Source organism: Rhamphochromis sp. 'chilingali', assembly GCF_963969265.1.
Source record: "Rhamphochromis sp. 'chilingali' genome assembly, chromosome: 16".
NCBI classification, from domain to species: domain Eukaryota; kingdom Metazoa; phylum Chordata; class Actinopteri; order Cichliformes; family Cichlidae; genus Rhamphochromis; species Rhamphochromis sp. 'chilingali'.
This window is the reverse complement of record NC_137943.1, coordinates 32,644,994-32,665,924: the sequence shown is the minus strand read 5'-3', so window position 1 is coordinate 32,665,924 and position 20,931 is coordinate 32,644,994. Positions and strand designations below refer to the sequence as shown.

General features: G+C 40.5%; 1 protein-coding gene across 3 annotated transcripts; it reads right to left on the bottom strand.

Moving 5' to 3' along the window:
- Nucleotides 1-1,689: 1,689 nt before the first annotated feature.
- Nucleotides 1,690-20,721, bottom strand: LOC308383496 (uncharacterized protein). 3 transcript variants are annotated; one of them, XM_080861498.1, is made up of 4 exons: nucleotides 20,548-20,721; nucleotides 16,542-18,150; nucleotides 12,495-12,834; nucleotides 1,690-4,606 (listed from the first exon to the last, which is right to left on the bottom strand). In XM_080861498.1, the coding sequence occupies exons 2-4, from the start codon at nucleotides 17,850-17,852 to the stop codon at nucleotides 2,865-2,867; spliced, it is 3,393 nt and encodes a 1,130-aa protein (XP_080717624.1). In that variant the 5' UTR covers nucleotides 17,853-18,150; nucleotides 20,548-20,721; the 3' UTR covers nucleotides 1,690-2,864. The 3 variants fall into 3 exon arrangements, with proteins under 3 accessions (XP_080717624.1, XP_080717626.1, XP_080717625.1); XM_080861499.1 differs by lacking the exon at nucleotides 1,690-4,606 and adding an exon at nucleotides 4,616-10,760 and having other exon boundaries at nucleotides 20,548-20,683; XM_080861500.1 differs by lacking the exon at nucleotides 16,542-18,150 and having other exon boundaries at nucleotides 20,548-20,717.
- Between the last annotated feature and the right edge of the window lie 210 nt (nucleotides 20,722-20,931).

The following is a 20,931-nucleotide window of genomic DNA, read 5'->3' as shown; positions in this document are numbered from 1 at the left end:
TTAAACAGTCTGTGCTGAAGCTGAAGAAACCAATTCTACAATGTTAGATGATACAGCTTCAGAATAATAACTAAGTAAAACTTCTGCAGCTTCAGCAACATCAGTAAAGAGAGATTTTAGTGTCTGTAATATCACTTTGTGTGAGTTTATTCACAGGAGACATAACGTGAAACACTGATGCTGCATTCAGGGATCATGTAAAAGACGGTAGAGATTTTCCAGGTCACAAATATCCTGAAACACTTTGCCTGTGGTGGTTTGAGAGTGATAGTTAGTGTGAGCAGATGATATAATCAGAGTAACAGAGCAGGAAAGGAGTAGTGATGTTCAAAAGATCAGAGAGTTATGGACATATGAGATTATGGAGAGACTTTTAAAATTAACATGATCTTTTACAGGAAGCCAGTGAAGCTGTTGAAGGACAGGAGCTTTATGTTCTATGAAACATCTTAATGTTACTGCTGTGTATATTCACTATCCCTCCTCTGCAAACGTGAATAGTGTTATAGAGTTGAAAAGAGTGTCTGACAGGATCTGAAGTTTAAAGCGAGATTAAACTAGAAGGGAAGTGCAGTAGGTTAGGGTGATTAAGGATAGAGCTGGAAATGCACTAATGAGGGCATTTCAAATGCTCCTGAGAGGAGTACTTTTATTAGGTTCACCGGGAGGAGGCCTTGTCTGCTTAGGCTGCTGCCCCCGTGACCTGGCCCTGCATGAACGGAAGAAATTAAATGGATGGCTGGAAAATAAAAAAGAGAGGAGGACAGATGGCAGAGAGACAGTGCATGAGGAAGTGCAGGAGATTGGTAAGGGGCAGGTTACAGCAGCTATGAAGGATAATGAGTGGAAAAGCAGTTGGTCCAGATGACATAACTGTGGAGGTATGGAGGAGAGAGGGCAGTGATAATTACTTTTTCACACAGGGGCAGGTAGGTTTGGATAGATTTTTTCCTTAATAAATAAAATGGGCGTTTAAAATTGCATTTTGTATTTACTCGGATTATCTCGGTCTAATTTTAAAATTTACTTGACGGTCATGTCACATGATCGTGTGTCAAATATACAGAGTGCAGGCAGGGTGGAGTGGGTGGAGATGAGTGTTAGGGTGATTTGTGACAGAAGGATAGCTGCAAGAGTTGAAAGGGAAGGTTTAAAAGATGGAAGCGCCTTGAGGCGACTTATGTTGTGATTTGGCGCTATATAAATAAAATTGAATTGAATTGAATTGGAAGCGAGACCTGCTTTGATTTATGGTTTGGGAAATGTGACACTAACTAAAAGACAGAAGGTCAAACTGGAGAAAGCAGAGCTCAAGGTGCTCAGATTTTCATTGAGAGTTGCCAAGATGGACAAGATTCATACATCTGATGGACAGTTCAGCTCAAGCATTTTGGAGGCAAGGTTAGAGAGGCAACATTGAGATGGTTTGGGCACGTGCAGAGGAGGGCTAGGGCAGAGGGAAAGGAAAGTTAATGACTAGAACTTTAAAGGAGGAGGAAAAGAGGAAGAGAACAGAGGACGTTCACAGATGTGGTGAAGGAGGACATGCAGTGGATTGGTGTAACACAAGATGAATCAGATGTAAGCAGATGATCTGCTGTGAAAATCCCTAATGAAACGATACGCACAGCATATAATAGCTGTGTGTATTGTTTTTATGCCAGGAATTACTTTTGAGAAGCGAGAAGATGGTTTTAATGGTTTATTTTGTTTTGCAACAGATGTGCGAAGTTTGACAAAACAGTAAAATTCCTCGTTTCAGATGGAGGATGAACTGTGGGGCTGCACCAAGGTGCAGTATACAGTATATCAGGTTCATTCCGACCGTGACTCATGCAAAGCTCCTGCAGTGTAACAACTTTCCTGTAACCAAAATACCATTATAAAATTTGATCTATGGTAAAAACACTTTTCCCATCTTGTTGAAAAAAATATTAAATCCACATTTGCACAAAAGGTTTGCTTCTAATCATTTCAGTTGGTTACTTCGATGCATCCCTCTCATTAGACTGCACATTAAACCAATAGAGTAAATATATTTCATATCAAGCAGGTCAAACCCTATGTTACTGAGTTCACATCAAATTCAATACAATTAATTGTTGACATGATCACCAAAATTGATAAAATTTTCATGCAGTTTGAACTGTGAACCTGCTGCTAAACAAGAACTATAACACAGACGAGGACATGTTTATTCAAATAGTACAAATAAGAAAAAAAAATCTGCTTCTACATTTATATAAAAAATATCAGTAACCAAGAAAAATGTGTGAAATAAGGCAGAATTTATGTTTCCTTTATATTTTAGATATTACTACTCAGAAAAATATATAAGGATTACTTTTAAAACTTTACTTGAACTGCATAAAACTCATAACCATTCAACACACACTGAAGGTTAATTTTCATTAATATGAATAGCTCGTCAAGTCCATAATGACGTATTTCTGTCCTATGTGTGGCACTTTCTTGCTAAACTCTGAACAACTGAATTAAAAGTTTTCCATAAAAAGCATGAAGTTCATCTATCCTTGATTTTCTATAAGAAAGGTATTTCTTAAAACACAACCTACATCTACAACTTATGTTTGTCATGTCTACAGCCTAAAACAAAACAACAAAAATAAATTCAGACAAATATAAAATCAGGGTTTCCGCTACATCAGGGGTGTCAAACTTATGCCCCACAAGATAATTATTGATTATCCGAAAAACAGCAAGTGTAGTGATACAGGACAGGTAGACACTGCTGCCATTCATCATAAGAATAGGACAGCAAATTGAATACATGATCGGTACAGTTCGTTAATGTTATGGAAATAAAATGCATATGAGATCAGCTTTTTAAGTGAGTGGGACACTTAACTAGTGTGACTTTTCATGTGATTTTTCAGGTTTGTGGCATAACTGAATCTTTTGTCACAGATGCTACAAGAGTGTGGCCTTTCACCTGTATGCCTTCTCATATGATTTTTTAAGTGTATCATCTGAATAAAACTTTTCTCACACACACTACAGGAATATGGCTTTTCACCTGTGTGAAGTCTTGTGTGAGTTTTGAATCCTGTTAAGTCACTAAAAGTCTTCCCACAGGTGCTACAGGAATATGGTCTTTCACCTGTATGGATTCTCATGTGTCTTTTCATCCCTGATAAGTCACCAAATCCTTTCCCACAGGTGCTACAAGAATATGGCTTCTCACCTGTGTGAGTTCTCATATGTCTTGTCAAGTGATTCACCTGAGTGAATCCTCTTCCACAGACACTACAGAAACGTAAGTTCTCTCCTGTGTGAACTTTGAGATGACTTTTGAATTTCAACTCATCACTGAAACTTTTTCCACAGGCACCACAAGTATGTGGTTTCTCACCTATGTGGACTCTCACATGTTTTCTGATTGCTGATGAATCACTGAAGTTTTTGCCACAAGTTCCACAAGTATGTGGCCTCTCACCCGTGTGAATTCTCATGTGTGTTTCCAGTCCTGATCGCTGAGTGAATCTTTTGCCACAGGTGCTGCAAGAATATGGTTTTTCACCTGAGTGGATTCTCATATGATTTTTGAATCCTGAAAAGCTACTAAATCTTTTCCCACACTCACTACAAGAATACGGCTTCTCACCTGTATGTTTTCTCATGTGTGTTTTCAAGTTTACCCTCCGGCTGAATACATTCCCACAATAGGTACAGGGGAAAGGTTTCTCACCGGTGTGCGTTCTTAAATGGCCTTCCAATATTGATTTTTTTCTGAATCTTCTCCCACAGGTGCTACAGGAAAAAGGCTTCTCACCTGTGTGGATTGTCATGTGACTGTCCAATCCTGACTTCAGTGAGAATCTTTTCCCACAGGTGCTACATGGATACGCCTTCTCACCTGTGTGACTTTTCATGTGACTTTCCAGTCCCGCCTTTATAACAAATCTTTTTCCACAGACGCTACAAGGAAATGGCCTGTCACCTGCATGATGTTTAACATGAATTTTGAAAGGTGATAAGAAAGTAAACTTTTTCCCACAGGTGTTACAAGTATATGGCTTCTCACCTGTATGGAGTCTCATGTGAATTTTCAAGTTTACCATCTGAGTGAACCTTTTTCCACAACTGCTACAAGTATAAGGTTTCTCACCCGTGTGAACTCGAGCGTGTTTTGCTAAGTGGCAGTCAAACCGAAATCTTTTTCCACAAGTGTCACATTTTATAGGCTTTTTGTTTGTATCAGTTTTACCCTGACTCTCTGATTCGAGAGAGGTGTCTACTGTGTTACTCTGACTTCTATTTGTCTGTTGTGATGTGTTCTTCAGCTCAAAATGTATAATCAATCCTGAGAGCACATGCTTGCTTTCTTCCTGTTTTTGGCTTTCAGTTTCAGAAGACTTGCAAGAAAGGAGCAGGTCAGTGTTTGCTCCTGGAGTGACCGTAAAAGTATCAACCTCCTGCTTCACTGCAAGCTGCTCTCCCTCCTGACTGATGCATAGCTCCTCCTTTTCATCTTTAATCTGTGGGGGCTCTGAGTCCTGGTCCAGACTGGAGCTCCTCTCCTGGTTACAGACCTGCTGGTCTATGAGTACTTCTTCCTCCTTACAGTCATGTTGTAGTGGGAGGTCTGCATAGACAAAAATGATAGAAAACACACACATATTTGAGAAAACATCATGTAATTTGCCATCGGAAGTTCAGTTATCCAGGTGGAAAAAGTTCTAAAGAGTAAAATCTATTTATTACATCCTCACGAAAGCCCTTAGCTGTAATCCTCCACTCTGCAGTAATATAGTTTTTTAAATCAGTATATACCTATGTATTTCTCGGACACATTTTAGATTTTTCCTCTTCTACTTATTACTTTTTATATTACTTAGGGGTGAATTTAATGCTTTAATTGCAATTAATTAATTTGAAAAAAAGAAACGCGTTAAAAATTAAAGCATTTAATCGCACTTTGCGTTCCAAGAAAATCGCAAGTTTTGTCCATGTCATGATTTCCTGGTATACGATTACACTGATGCAAACAGCTACAAAAATGGAAGACTCAGAAGAAAGCATGCTGCTAGGACTGATCGCAGGCAAACTTAATTTCCAAAAGACTACTAAGTAAAGCCTTGATAAAAGTCTGGTTTTGTGCAAACTGTGCACAAAGGAGTTTGCATACCACCAAATCACTTCAAGCTTACAGTACCATCTAAATGCAAAACATGTTGCAGCGAGCACAGAAACTGTGGGAGCTGTTAGCTCCAACAAAAGGTGCCAGCAGCCCAAACTTGATGAAATGACTGGCTTCAGGACCGACATTAGTAAGTCAACATTGGACAACATTTAGCATCAGTTGATCCAACTTTCCACCTGAAAGACTATTCAGGTAAATTCAACAGCTTTATGACACTGAAAAAGCAAGCAAAATTAGATGCATTACACACAGTCCTGCTAATACGATGGAACTACACCAGGAGCAAACACGACTGGGGCAACAAAAAGAGCCACTCATACAGGATATTTCCACACAGTGGAATTCAAAGCGGGATATGGTTTCTTGTCTACTAAAGAATCAAGAGGCTGTTTTTGCTGCTTTAGACAAACAATCAAATCAGACAAACTCCATCTGAGCCAGTAAAACTCCAAAAGCTGACTGTCCTCAAGCCATGCAAGTAAATAAAACTATTTTCAATTTATTGTTGTTGTTTCTTCAAAAAGCTCTATAGTTGACAATTAGTGTGTAGATTAATATTTACTTTCTTGAACTGTCTACTACAGGTTTGTGACTGAACTTCTTAGAGGTGAGACATGTCTCATATCCAGTGGTTTTACCTGCTTTCTGCCATCTGCCTCACACCATGGAGGTCTCCGATGATGAATCAAACTACATGGTGAAATTTAAGATCCTTCACAAAGGACATACCCCAATGTGTAGCAACACTCAACCATCAGTGGCTCAAGATAGCTACTGTACTTGACCCACCCTTTAAAGATTTAAAGTGTCTTAAAATGTAAAGATGCCACTACAAAGGAGCCAGCAAAGACAAAGAGCCTCCTCCTCTCTTCATTGTCTTCGGACTCTGATTCAGATGAGGAAGCCCTGAGTACCAGGGCCCTGAGTTTGTACAGAGCAGAATACACCATCAATGAAAAAGACTGACCGCTGCACTGGTGGTCGAGTCGAACAGGGACCTACACATACAGCTGTATGTCCTTGCCATGTGAGAGTCCCATGTGAGAGTGTTCCCCACTTGCAGGTCACATAGTAACAAAAAAGAGAGCTCACTTGAGCTCTGAAAATGTGAACAGGGTAGTTTGTCTAAGTAACTGGCTGAAAGAGACAGACAGCAACTAAGCATAGAGGTATTGTGACTCCAATAGGTTTGTTGATTTTTGCACTAAAATGTTCAATGATCACACTGTTTTAGCCTAATGTACAAAATAATTTTGGCTACGGTTACTCAGAGTCTAAAGGTGAAGCTGGTTAAATAACCTTTAATGTTTCTGCTTTATTTTTTTATTAAGAAGAAAAACTGCACTTTATGTTGAAGTTTGTATTACTATTTAAAGACGATACGATTTTGAAAATGTATTTAAAGTACTTAAAATAAGGCTTTATTTTTAAGTCTGTTTAAGTTCTTGTTTCTCTGTTTTGAATTGAAATTCAGTTTAAATACTTTTGTCTCTCAGAAATTAAGAGTTTGCATTTACAGCATTCATCTCCATGTCCATAATTTGATTCTGTCACCCACTAAAACCCTTTTAAATTCAAAAAACCAAAAAAAACCACAACATTTGAGCTTAGGGGAAAATTTTCTTGTGCGAGCAAATGCGATTAATCAAGATTATTTAATTACAAAGCCTCTAATTAACTAGATTAATCTTTTTAATCGAGTCCCACCCCTAATATTTATTCATTTATTTAGAATAAATTGTACAAAGTTGCTATACGTTTTAATGCATCAAGCAGGAGTAGCACTTCTTTTTTGATATTTTTCCACAGTACAATGTGGAAATTTTTACAGCCTTTTTTAAAAAAAATTAATGTGTGGGCAATAATAAGTCCCAATTTTTAATTTTTAAGGGATGGAAACAACATAAACTAATTATTTGAACTCCACTTTCTGCTTTTATTTGGATAGAAACCTCAACTTTTTCAGGGGACCACTGTTGGCGTTCCTAAGCAACAGTGTCCTGGGTCTACCCCAGGTACTCCTCCCAAGTAGGATATGTCCAAAACTCACTGCCTAGAGGGTGTCGTGGAGGCATCCTTTAAACTGTATAATGTTAAACAGGCTGCCTGGAATTATTTTGTTGTTTTAGCTGTGGAGGTGTCATAAAATCTGCTGCGAGTATGTGGTTTGTCCCTTTTTTAGGACTACTACTTCCTTCAACATCTGGTAGTTGTTTTTCTTTACTGTTTGCTATAACTGTGTAATAACAGAGAATAATAACAGGAAAACACAAAACAGGAACATGAAACTTTACAGATTTTTACTGAATAAGGTACTCAGAATGTACATGAAAAAAAAAGATTTGCAATTTGCAATTTGAACTATAAAACAGACAACAAATATGTGAACTTTCGTTTGTTTGTTTCTAGGGGTCTCTAATTTTTTTTCTAAGCAAGTCCAGACATTTTTGGCCTCTGGTGGAACTCCAAAAAGCAGTTCCTTTCGAGCTGCAGGCAAAGGCCTACATTGCACTGCTGGCATTTCCAAGGAGTGCTCCTCTTTCAGACAGTGCACTGCTTCCTTCCCAAGGTTGCCCTGTGCCTCTTTCCCATATCTCTAGTGCTCGTAGGGACAGGAAAGTGTCCTTGACTTGGGAACTCAGGCTTGCCATCCAAGCAAACACCTACGAGGTGTGCAGCAAGCTCCTCCTGGAAGGCCTGCCGTGTCTTGTGTTTCTGTTGCTTGCTGATGCACAACTCTTTGTGAAGAATGAAACTGTTGGTAACTGCAATGTCCAGTAGATGCTGGAAAACTATCATGTTCAATCTTTTGGTTTTGCAAAGGACTGAATTTGTTCCTAGCATCTGGTCTGATGTGTCCACTCCTCCCATGTATTTATTGTATTCGGTCACAGCTGTCGGTCTGGGGACAGAAACGCTCTCAAAATGTCCATCTTCATTTTTCTGCCAGTGTAACACTGTGTCCCCACTGTACACAGGGTGGACGGTGGTACAGATGGCGACTTCTCGACTGTCCACCCACTTTACAAATAAAAGGTCACCATCCCTGATCCACCGAATGGAGCCTCTTGGTGATCTTTTATGGAGAGCATTTTCCTGAGAGGATGGAACACCCAGTCTGCCCTCCCTGTATGTACCACAAGCCCCAAATCCCTGCTTTTTCAAGTGTTGGAAGAAGCCTGGGCTGGTGTAGAAGTTATCACAGTAGACAATATAACCTGATCCCATCTGCATCTGGTACACTAGCTGCACAGGGGCTCAGAGGAAAGCACTCCAAGGGATCATTAACACCGCCGAAAAGATCACTGGCTGCCCTCTCCCCACACTGGAAGTTCTACACAACGCCCACTGTTTTAAAAAGGCCCAAAACATCATAAAAGACACCTCACATCCTGGCCACTCCCTGTTCAAACTGTTGCCCTCAGGCAGACGGTACAGGGCAATCAGAGCAAGGACTAATAGACTCAAACACAGCTGTTATCCAACTGCAATAACACATCTGAATACTACAAAAAAATGTCCATCACGCCACTCTTGTGTTAATCTATGCACGGTCTGAAGCATGTGTGTGGGAATGTATGTGAATGTTTTACTGTTATATCTTATTAGTATTTTAAGTATTCTATCTATTTTATTTATTGAATTTTATTGTTTTATTTATATTTTGATATTGCTAGGGATGATGCAATGATCGGGGACCATTCTTAATTTCGTTGTTCTCATGACAATGACAATAAAGTTTCTGATTCTGATTCTTTGTCCACTAGTGATGTAACCACATCAAAAGAGAGTCCTTTCTCTGATGTAGGGCTGCCACAAATGATTATTTTGATAGTCGACTAGTCACCGATTATTTATGCGATTAGTCGACTAATCAGATCATCATCCACTGGACGTAAAACTACAGCTTATTGCACCAGCAGCATCTGCTCTTATATAACTATCATTAGCTTACAGCTTTAAGCTTTTAAGGTGCTAACTAAAAATAAAGACAAGATGATAGTTTATTCAATTTTAATGAAATTTGCAGATTGTTTCGGTGAAGTTTAATAAACTCCTTGCTATCTAAAATATAACAGGACACCGGAGTATATTCTCCAGCATCTCACACTTCTGATAATCAGCTGTCTGCTTTACGTTTATACAGCTGTGTAAAAACTATAACTTTAATCTCAGCCAAACCGATTTTCTCAGGAACAAATAAAATACTAAAAAAAAAAAAAAAAAAAAAAAAAAAAAAGCCAAACAACAACATTTTTAATTTATCTAAGTGACTCATATATATTTAACCTGAGTCGCGAAAGACGGCGGTGGGTTTGAAAACAATTTGCCGGGAGTCCGGTGTTCTCACGGCGCTAGTGACCTAGCCCCCGGCTAGCTATCGAGCTAGTGGGTAACAGACGTCTCCGAAAACGTCGTGCGCTTTTGAAAATATGTGGTGTCCTGATAAACTGAGCCGATATTTGAGGTTTACACAGCTACATTCTCGCCTGAAAATATGTTAAACGTTTATTTTGTGACCCAGAAAGAATAATAAGAGTAATATTAAAACTAACTAGCTACCGCCATTGTTGGAAACTAAGCTGGGCCGCGCTATGAATTCTGGGACACAGCTGCTTCTTCTTCTTCGGGGTTTAACGGCAGCTGGCATCCTTGTATATGCAGTGCTGCCATCTTCTGTTTCAGTCCGTTATTACACTCTTAAATCCTGCTACTTCTGCGTCTTTTGCGATCTTACAAAGCTTCAAACGACACGTCGACTATTAAATCAGTCGTCGACGATTTTGATAGTCGACGTAATCGTGACTAGTCGACAAATCGTGGCAGCCCTACTCTGATGACAACTTTGATTTCCCTGTGTATAGCTTGAAGTCTATGATGTAGCCATTTACATCAGCAAGAACAAAATTTTTTAGCCCCCACTTGGTGGGCTTGGCAACCATCCTCTCTTCAACTGAAATGTGCTGCTTTGGGTGGTAGTTACTCATGCAACGACTTCTCAACATCTCAAGGAGAGGTCTGACCTGGTGAAATGTGTCATAGTCCTCTGTGCCCTTTTTCTTGCCATAGGCCACATCTTCTTCTGGATCACTGATATGAAGGTTAGAATTGATGGCCATAAATCGGTCTTTGGACATAACAGTGGCAGGAAAAGGAACATGAAAAATTGTGTTACTCCTCCAAATGTCTACCATTTTTGGAAAATTGCAGACTTCCATGTAAAGTAACAAGCCCAGGTACTTTTGTAGTTCTTCTGATGTAATTTCCTTCCATGCAAACGTTTTGCCCTTTTCCTTTTTTTTTGCCGCATTCTTGTTTGTGTTTTCACACAAGCATTTTAGTACTTCGTCATCAAAAAATTTGGAGAAGATATCACCTGGGGATTGTGCAGCATTGAGAGGAGGTTGAATACCAGGGGTTCTCTTTGGTCTGAATCTTGGTGGTTGAGGGACAGCATCATCTGGGTCTGCCTCTGTTCTCCAAGCCACTGGACGATGTGGCGACCGGCTGCGAGAGGCATCACCACCAGCTCCACGGCTTTTCTGATGTACATGGCACCGGCCTCGACTTTGGCCACAAATGGCACGGATCCCTGCTGAAGTCCTCAACATGAATGAATGAAATCCACCCCACCCCAGCAAAAAAAAAGAAAAGGAAAGAAAAAAGTTTCTGTTGCTGTTGCTGACCCTCTTTTCTGTCAACCAACCTTCGTTTTCACAGGGTTGCGTTCACCCTGTGCCTGGGATAATGAACCTAATTTCAATAGAAAGCGCAGAGCCTCTGCTTTCAGAAACTGTTGCCATTTTTTCAATTGTGTGAACAGCTCAAAAGTTACGGTAGGTTGAAAAAAACCTGTCACCAGTGACAGGTTAGGGCTTAAAGGGTTTTAAAAGCCTGAGGACTTTAAAGTTGCTCCTTTCAATACAGAGGTGGAAAGGCACTTCTGACCAAACTCCTAATTTCTCTAACATAGAGCCCATATACCCTTCAGAAGATGCTCATTTACATTTCCCATCACCTCCTCGCAACAGATATAACATGCACAGCAAAAGCAGTACGGGTTCCCCTTCAAGTCTCCCGCTCCACTCTGCCTCACTTTCTGAACATTTGAGATATCCAACTTCTTCCACTTGCAGGCGCAACTCATCCCCGACGCAAAATGGACATTCACCCCTTTCTGGCTGAGAACCATGACCTCATTTTGAAGGTGCTAGTTATCTTTCCAAACACTTCACACTTGGCTACAAATGCAAGTTGGATGATAAAACCAAAAATAGTCACATCAACTGTGAAGAGCAGAGAGGAGATTCTGAGGCTACCAAGGCAGAAATCCTATGCCACTTTGCAATGCTAGAAATTCTGTCACTAAAAATTATGAAGATAACTGGTGACAAAGGGAAACCCTGTCAGTTCAACTCCCACCAGGAGTAAACATGAAACCAAGCTGTCACCACAGTTGCACCAAGTCCAACTCCTCTCAGTTCCCAAGATGGTTTTAGAAGGACTAGCAACATCACCTCATCTTAGATGGTTTTCAGATTTTCTGAGAAAAATGCCCAGACATCAGATCGATAAAAATAAGCCATTGAAATTATTCAAATTAAATAACCAAAGTACTGTACTCAGACTGGATAAAATGCTGTAGTAAAATCTAAACTTTACTCCAGGGGTGGGGGAACTCAAGGGCCAGTGTCCTGCAGGTTTTAGATGTGTCCTTGATCCAACACAGCTGATTTAAATGGCTAAATTGCATCCTCAACATGTCTTGAGGTTTTCCAGAGGCCTGTGAATGCACTAATCATTTGATTCAGGTGTGTTGACCCAGATTGACATCTAAAACCTGCAGGATACTGGTGTTCTGACAAACCATCCTACTTTGGCAAAACATCCTACCATCAGTAGTTTATGCACATTTCTGCTGTCACAGAGTAATTCCAGCACAAATTTAAGTAGGTATGACTGTTTGCCACTTAACTTTGCCCATCAGAGTATGCTTGTAGCTCATATTCATAAAGCCAGCATGGTTTGTCACTTAATTTTACCAGTCAGAGTATGTTTCTAGCTAATATTCAAAAAGGTAGGACGGTTCGCCACTTAATTTCGTGTTGTGCGCATGCGCAGAAACAACGGGTAGGATGGTTTGTCAGGTACAGAACACTGGCCCTTGAGGCCTGGAGTTCCCCCACTCCTGCTCTACTCATTGCAGTTTTCCCTTAAAATTTTCCTGTGCCTGTAAACAAATAAGAAACTTTGAGCTCTGATTAAGGTCAAAGTTATTAAGATTCATATTCCTGTGTCATCTCATTAAGAACTTTTTAGTTGTACATACCCAAGTTTTCTTTTGGTTTCCAGATTTTATCCAGAAGACTGAGCCGTTCTTTACCAGTCCAAACGATGATACCATCAACCTCCTCCTTCACTACAAGCTGCTCTCCCTCCTCACTGATGCAGAGTTCCTCCTGTTCATCTTTAATCTGTGTAGGCTCTGGGTTCTCCTTCTCCAGACTGGAGTTCCTCTCCTGGTTACAAACTTGCAGGTCTGGGTCCTCCTTTAACATCATGTTGTTATCAGAGGTTTCCTGCTGATCTGGGTCCTCCTTAATCATCACGTTGTTGGAGGTCTTCTGTTGATCTGAGTCCCTCTTGCTGGTCATGTTGTTGTGGGAGGTCTTTGGGAACAAATGTACACAAGAAAAAGGTTAGTAATGTGATGACATAGTACAATGCAGTAAAACCATTGGATTACCTCTAACAGAATTAGATTTTAAATGTGGGAATACTACACATATGTAATTAGAGTCAATTTTGCATCAAATGTTCTCTGCAGTTTTATAAGAGACCATTTTTAAAAGATAGCGATGAGGTCATAGCTGTAGTGATTTACTGAAACATGGAAAAATACAGAAATAGTGTATACATGGAAAAAATGAGCCTGTCTTACTCTAATAGCTTAAAAATCAATATTTGTGATAAACACCTTTATTCTGAACTCTGTTAGTCAAGCGTTCGCATCATTTCATAGTCTTCAGGAATAGTTCTTCTTGAAGGACACTTCAAGCTTTTCTTTGGATGTTGTCTGTCTTGTTGTGTTGTTCATTGTCAAGAAGTCCCTACACTGCTTCACTAATGCTGAAAAATAAAGCTCTGCTAAGACACTTCTTAGATGTTCTTTTCGTTTTCCTGATCTACTCGGTAAACACTGATAAGAACTTGAGCCAAACTTTTTTTTTTTTTACATTTGGATTCATTACTCGCTTGATGACTCCCTCACTAACAAGTCTCATCATAGGCGATGCTTGCAGATGACAAGAAAGCTCGGCTCACCATTCCCACTACCAGTGTTACTAAAAAAAATGAGCTCATATATGCCACTGCCACAGAAATAATAGAAACACTTTGGTATGAGATCAAGAACGCATGCAGAGAAAGTCCCCTGTGGAGAAGAAGGTTGGAAGCCAAAAATCAGGGAAGCCCAGAGGGGGTTAGTCAGCTAACAGAAGTACTGAACGACAGGTCCTGGATGAATAAGATATACAACAAGGTTGTAGGTTCTAGAAACAAAAGCTCACACCTCTCGGCACTAGGCTGAAGAGACAAGCAGAGGCCAAGAGAATAAATTGCCTCTTCTCCAAACATCAGTCCAAGGTGTACTCTCAGCTACAAGGGAACAATAATAAGAGGGCACCCAGAGATAAAACTGAACAATACTGGAAGAACATCTGGGAGAAAGAGATGTTGTATACCACGAGCGTTAAGTGACTTGTGGACCTGACAGCAGACCACGGCAACCTCCCAGAAAAAGAGGCAGTCAACATTATGGACCTGAGGTGATCCACACCTACTATCTGAAGATGCTAACAGCACAAATAAATGTGCTCATAACAGCAGGTACTCACCCAGACTAACTAACACAGGGCAGAGAACGCCACCATTGAGCTACCAGCTGATTACCTGTGTCTACACAGCATGGAAGCTCATCCCAGGTATCATACCAACCTAGCTAAATAGTAGGGGTGCAACGATACACAAAATTCACGGTTCGGTTCGGTTCGATACTTTGGTGTCACGGTTCGATATTTTTTCGATACAAAAAAAAATGTTCATGCCTTTTTAATTTGTCATTTATTAAAATTATAAATATATATTTTAACACAAAAGTACAGTTTTTAAATTTAACCCTAACCCTTGTGCGTGTTGTTTTTTAGCTCGTCATATTGCAGCCACAGAAATTCTTTTGTCCATGAAACCATAAAGCTGCACTTTCTTTTTGCCTTATAGTCTGATTTGTCATAACTTCTCCGTTTTGTGGTAAGCTTTTCTTTGGCTGTCACTTCTTCACCCTGACCTGTCTTATTTGGCTCAGCAGAACTAAAATATATATCTGTCTGTGAAGGTTCTCAGTCATCCAGGTCATCGTAGTGAAATATATATCCTGCCGCACTCACATAAGCTCAGCGATTCTCTGCGCGATCAACCTCTCACATGTTTAAGCTGCGGGAGATTTCACTTGTCATGTTTGCATAGTAAGCTAACAATTAATAAGACGATGTCAGAGGAATTGGTGCACAAATTATCATCACTCACAGATCAGTGCTGTCGCTCTCTATACACAGTTCGCGCGATTGCAAAGTGAAAGCAAAAAAACAAGCGCAAATTCAAACGCGATTTCAATATGTCACATATTGACAGTGGCTCACCGATGCCAATGACATAATTACCCAGCTACATTTCTGAAAGAATGCAAAAGCATTGACATATATTTTTCCTTCCTACAATAGCCCGACAGGCAGGGGAGAGATAGCCCCGGGACGTCGGGCTAGCGATTTTGCAAGCCCTGTATCTGATTGAGGAATCACTCATCTTTGGAAAAGAGAGTTTATTACAGAGAAATGTCTCTTTCCAAAATAAAAGCTATACTATCCGCTTCTTCTGGGCTATATTCTCAGCAGCATATTAAACATATCAGGTCTCCATAAGGAGAATCCTGTGCTAACAGCTGTCTAAATGACTCGGCTAAAGTTTGTAGCATGCATGCTTGTTGTTTTTGTCTTTGCACTAGGATGATGTCGGTGTAAATGTGCAGTCATATTCGTTGTGTTCCCACTAGTGCTTTCAGGTTAATCTCGTTGAAATAACCTTAACGCCACAACACGGCAAATCTCCGTTAACGAGCTACCCTATACAGAGGGGCTAGACGGCCAACACGTTAACGAGCTAACTGCGCTAACACACTAGCTCCCACCCATGTAATTGAGCATTGCATGGCACATCCAACATACTGTTTTACTTTAGTCCATGACTCGCTTACCTTCAGGGTCATACGTCACATGAAAACCAAAATAATTCCAAACGCCAGATCTGAATGAGGGTGGGGAGGTCCACTTCTGTCTCGCTAGCTTGCCCTGCGCTCTTCCTTCTGACCATGCTGTCTGTGTTGAGTGCTCAGTGAATCTGCGTTCGACTACTCCGCCTAGGCTGCACTCTCGAGCCTAGGCGGAGTAGTCAAATGCAGATTCACTGAGCGCTCAACACAGACAGCATCGTCAGAAGGAAAGTTGATAAAATAAATTACAAATTTTGTATTGTTCTTTTTTTTTCTCCCCTTTGGTTTTCTTTCTTTCTCTCCCCCTCTTTCTTTCATTCTTCCCCCCTGTCCTATCCCACAGTCATGTCTGTCCCGTTTGCAACTGAAAATAAAATAAATTCATAATTATAATAAAGGTCAATCAAATGGACCAATATGATGATCCACTTAAAATAAATCCTCTTGGCATCTTTCTTGGCCTCAAGACAACAATTCTGATGGCTATAGATCCAAACGGGACACAAAAAAAAAAAAAAAAAAATTGAAAAAAATTGTATTGTTCGATACATATGCGTACCGAACCGAAAGCACTGTATCGAACGGTTCAATATCGATACGAATATCGTTGCACCCCTACTAAATAGGTACATGAGTCAACACATAAGTGCATCTCTAAAAGGAGTAAGGCAATACTTTATCGATACAGGGACACTAAATATTGATACGTTATTATTATATAAATTATCTTATATATTATCATTATTATTTTTGCAAATACAAAGTGAACCTTTTAATACTGGGATACCGTATTTTCACGACCATAAGACGCACTGTACTAAAAGGCGCAGTCTCAGTTATGTGTGCCATTACTGTATTTAACACACACATAAGGCGCACTGGATCATAGGGCGCATACAAGTACCGTATGCGTATTTAAAAATAAAGCGGGAGCAAACCTGAGTTTGGTACTCACATTTTTATTATCAGTAATCGTCATCATCAACAACACACAAGCATACAAGTGTGCGTATTTAAAAATAAAGCAGGAGCAAAACAAAGTTTGGTACTCACATTTTTATCATCAAACCCATCGAAGTCCTCATCCTCTGTGTCTGAATTGAACAGCTGCGCTAAATCTCCATCAAACATGCCAGGTTCACTTTCTTCACTGTCAGAGTCACTTTCCGTGCCGTGCGGCTCCTCGGAAATGATGCCGGCTTTTGCGAAAGCTCGAACAACAGTGCCAGCAGACATGTTAGCCCAAGCATCTACAATCCATTGGCAAATTGTGGCGTAACTCGCCCGGCGCTGCCTTCCACTCTTGGTGAAACTGTGGTCTCCATCGGTCATCCATCGCTCCCAGGCCGCTCGCAGCCTTACTTTGAACGGGCGGTTCGCACCGATGTCCAGCGGTTGGAGTTCCTTTGTCAGGCCTCCCGGAATGACAGCAAGCTCACAGTTCATTTGTTTCACTAGTTTTTTCACATCGGCTGTGAGATGGGCACGCATAGAGTCACAGATTAAGAGCGATGGTGATGCGTGGAAAAAACCACCTGGTCTCCTTACATACACCTCCCTCAGCCACTCTTTCATCATTTCCTCATCCATCCAGCCCTTTTCATTTGCCTTAATGATGATTCCTGCTGGAAACTTCTCTTTAGGCAAAGTCTTTCGCTTAAAAATCACCATAGGCGGCAGTTTCTGTCCATTAGCATGGCAGCCAAGCACAACAGTAAAAGAAGACTTTTCATACCCCGTTGTGCGTATCGCTACCGTGCTGGTCCCCTTCTTCTCCACAGTGTGACTCACCGGGATGTCGAAAGTGAGCGGGACCTCGTCCATGTTTGTGATGTGGCTGGGCTGGATGTTTTTGTCGCCGATGTGTTTGCTGCAGTAGGAGCGGAAGATGGCCAGCTTTTCCTTATAATCCGCTGGAAGTTGCTGCGCTACCGTAGTCCTGGTCCGGATGGAAAAATGGCACCGTTTCATAAAACGAAAGCACCAAGACGGACTTCCTTGGAAATGTTCAATGTTCATCTCTTCAGCTAGTGAAACCGCTTTTAGCCGAATGGTGACCGTCGAAACGCTTCTCCCACTCGTTCTTTGCTCGATGATCCACCGCTCGAGTCTTTCCTCCAACTTGGGCCACCTCGCCTTATGTCCGCGGAAACTCAGCTGCGTTTTCTTGACCTGCCGGAGCTTGTTTTCTTGCTTCCTCCATTTGCGAACCATCGATTCGTTAATCTTAAATTCTCTCGCCGCTGCTCGATTTCCATGTTCCTCCGCGTAGCTGATGGCCTTCAGTTTAAACTGTGCTTCGTAAGCGTGTCTCTTTGCCATTTTCAGGGTTGTTAAAACAACGATGTCCTGCATAACGCACATACCTGTTCTTTTACACAGGTATGTGCGATAAAGTCAACGCACACACTTCACCCTTTAGCGTTCTCATGGTGTTCTCTACTACGTCCTCATTACAACACACAGGGCGCACTGCGCTATAGGGCGCGCCGTACTTTTTGAAGAAAATCTAAGACTTTTAAGTGCGCCTTATGGTCGTGAAAATACGGTAATAAAATCAGTTGCTTTTCAGTCTGTTGTTGCTGTTCTAGTGAGTACAGCAGCTCAGGAAGTTGGCAAAACAAAAATGAAAGCATCAGAAACAAATCACGTGTGTGTTTGTCTGTGAATGAGAGAGAGAGAGAGAGACTGTGACAGGCAGACAGATTTGAGACACTGTGGCTTTTGCTGCATATTTAAGACACTGGAGCTCAGGCATAAGTCACTGCCGTGTGTTTTCATGGATAAAGCCAAATTCAGGTTCTAAAATGAAGTAGAAATAAATGAAGTGTAAAGTTGAGGATAGCAGAAAGATTAGCATTATCTTGCAATGTGTGGACATCGCAGATTCATATGCAACTATGACGACTCATATCACAGGGAACTGGTGACTGCTGTCTCACAACTGAACTAAATCTGCAGTTCGAAAAAAGTAATATATCACAGTTTATCTTATTAGAATACTCAGCATATCACAAAATGTTACAAATTGTCTTAGACATCGTATATACTTGTATGTTTGTACAAGTTTCAGTTCATCACTGCAGCTATGACCCCAACTTTCCCTGTAAAAAGAAAAAAAATTGGCATCTCATTTTAGCTGTACAGGTTTAGAAAAACTCATCATTATATATGATATCTCATAGCCTATGTATTATATCCCTATATTTAAATTAAAATTACATGAATTCTGCTCAAGGTTACAGTTTTACTATATTCCTTTTTGAGGTTAACTGTATGGTTTTAGAAAAAAATAAAAGCAAGGTCCACTCAAATCACATAATGTGTGAATATTACCATGTCTGAACTGCAGTTACATTAGTTTTCACAATAACAAACACAACTGCAGTGAGTATCGATTCAGGTTAACCCAGACTCCGTTCATGGTTATCATCTCCCTATATTACAGTACACTTTTCTGTTGTCACTTTATTATACAAAACAATACACCAAACAAAGTCTTCTCAAATAAAGTCATTTCAATTCAATTTATATAGGAATTTAAATGATAAAAAAATAGTTGCCTCACAGCGCTTTATATTGTGAGGTAAAGACCCTACAACAGGGTTCTCAAATTCCAGCCCTCGGGGACCGGGGTCCTGAAACTTTTCCATTTGTCCCTATTGCAACTTACCTGAATGCAATTAGTAGGTCATTCGTAAGACTATAGAACTTGACTGTATGCTGATGTGGCAATTCAGCCATTTGATTTGTGTTACAGGAGCTCATGAGTGAATGAACATGGTGCAATAAAAATACTTTTAGTACATTTTTCCAAACACTTACATTTAAAAAATGTAAGTGTTTGGCGATCGTGGCTCAACTCCCAACTCAAGAGTTGGGAGTTTGCCTTGTAATTGGAAGGTTGCCGGTTTGAGCCCCAGCTTGGACAGTCTCGGTCGTTGTGTCCTTGGGCAAAACACTTCACCCGTTGCCTACTGGTGGTGGTCAGAGGGCCCGGTGGCGCCAGTGTCCGGCAGCCTCGCCTCTGTCAGTGCGCCCCAGGGTGGCTGTGGCTACCATCACCAGTGTGTGAATGTGTGTGTGAATATGTAAAGCGCTTTGGGGTCCTTAGGGACTAGTAAAGCGCTAGATACAGGCCATTTACCATTTACATTTACTTAAGCGGTTAGGGGTTGCCACTTCAGCATGCAGTCAAGTTCTATACTCTTGCTAATGCCCTTATAATTTTATTCAGGTCTGCTGCAACAGGCAGGGACACATGGCAAAGTTTTAGGACACCGGCCCTCAAGGACTGGAGTTTGAGACCCCTGCCCCACAATAATACAGAGAAAAACCCCAAAAATCAGATGAAAAAAGTAATGTGGAAATTACTTCTCCATATTCACAATGCTTTTAATTTTAACTGCAAACAGAAAGAGCTGGATGAACATTTTACAACTAATAAGGTTCTTAAGGATTTCCTGTATTTACAGGTCTCAACCTGAATAGGAATCCAATCCAATCATCAATTCAAACTGCAACTACAGTTCATAGATGGTAACATTATAAACAAGGCAACATAATTTACATAGATTTTGACTCATTTTTCCTTAAATAATACAGTTACGAGATACACTACTACAAGCCTTAAATAGTTTAATAACGTATCATGAATGTATTAATGTATTATAACGTATAATGTAAAAAAAAACTCCTATACGGGACAGCGGAGCAAAACGATAGTTCTGCAAATAAAGTAAAATAAAGACAGTTTCAAAGTTGCAGAATGAACGCGTGTTCCTTTGTGCTAGTCACTCGGCACCCGTACCACAATGTCGGGAATAGAGGAGCAGCACAACTGAAGGTGCGGCTTGCTTGACCGCGACTTCTCGAATAAGGGTTCCGGGCAAAATTACCGCTTTAAAAAAACAGAGAAGCGCTTGTTTTACTTCTATAAAAACGATTCGATGCTGCTCCTTGATTTTAGTCTGTTAGCCTGAAACAACAAATCTGACTAGGATCCAGCGTGAGTCGGATTCTTGTGTTAGTTCATTGAGACCGCTACACTTTCACGTACCTATTATTTGTAACTTTATCTCGAGTTTCCGGTTAGTCTCTACCAGTCTGTGCTCACGGTCGATGTCGTCCTCATACTGGGAGATCGTTTCTGAAGATCTGAGAAGATTTCGTCTTCGGCAGCAGCTAATCTCTCCTCGACAAACTCTTACCGATGCCGAAGACTGAATTGTTGAGCAGTAAAGAGGCAAGTCATTTCCGTTCTCCTTCTTTTTCTTCTTCTATTGTACTTCCGGTAGAATACACGCATCAACGTCGCATTGCTGCTCTCTTCAGGTCAGTTTGAAGCTAGTCCTAAACTAAATTAAATAGCTGACTAACTAATGGTATGTCCATACATTAAAAAAAAAAAAAGAAATGTCAATATCTGTAATATCACGCTGTC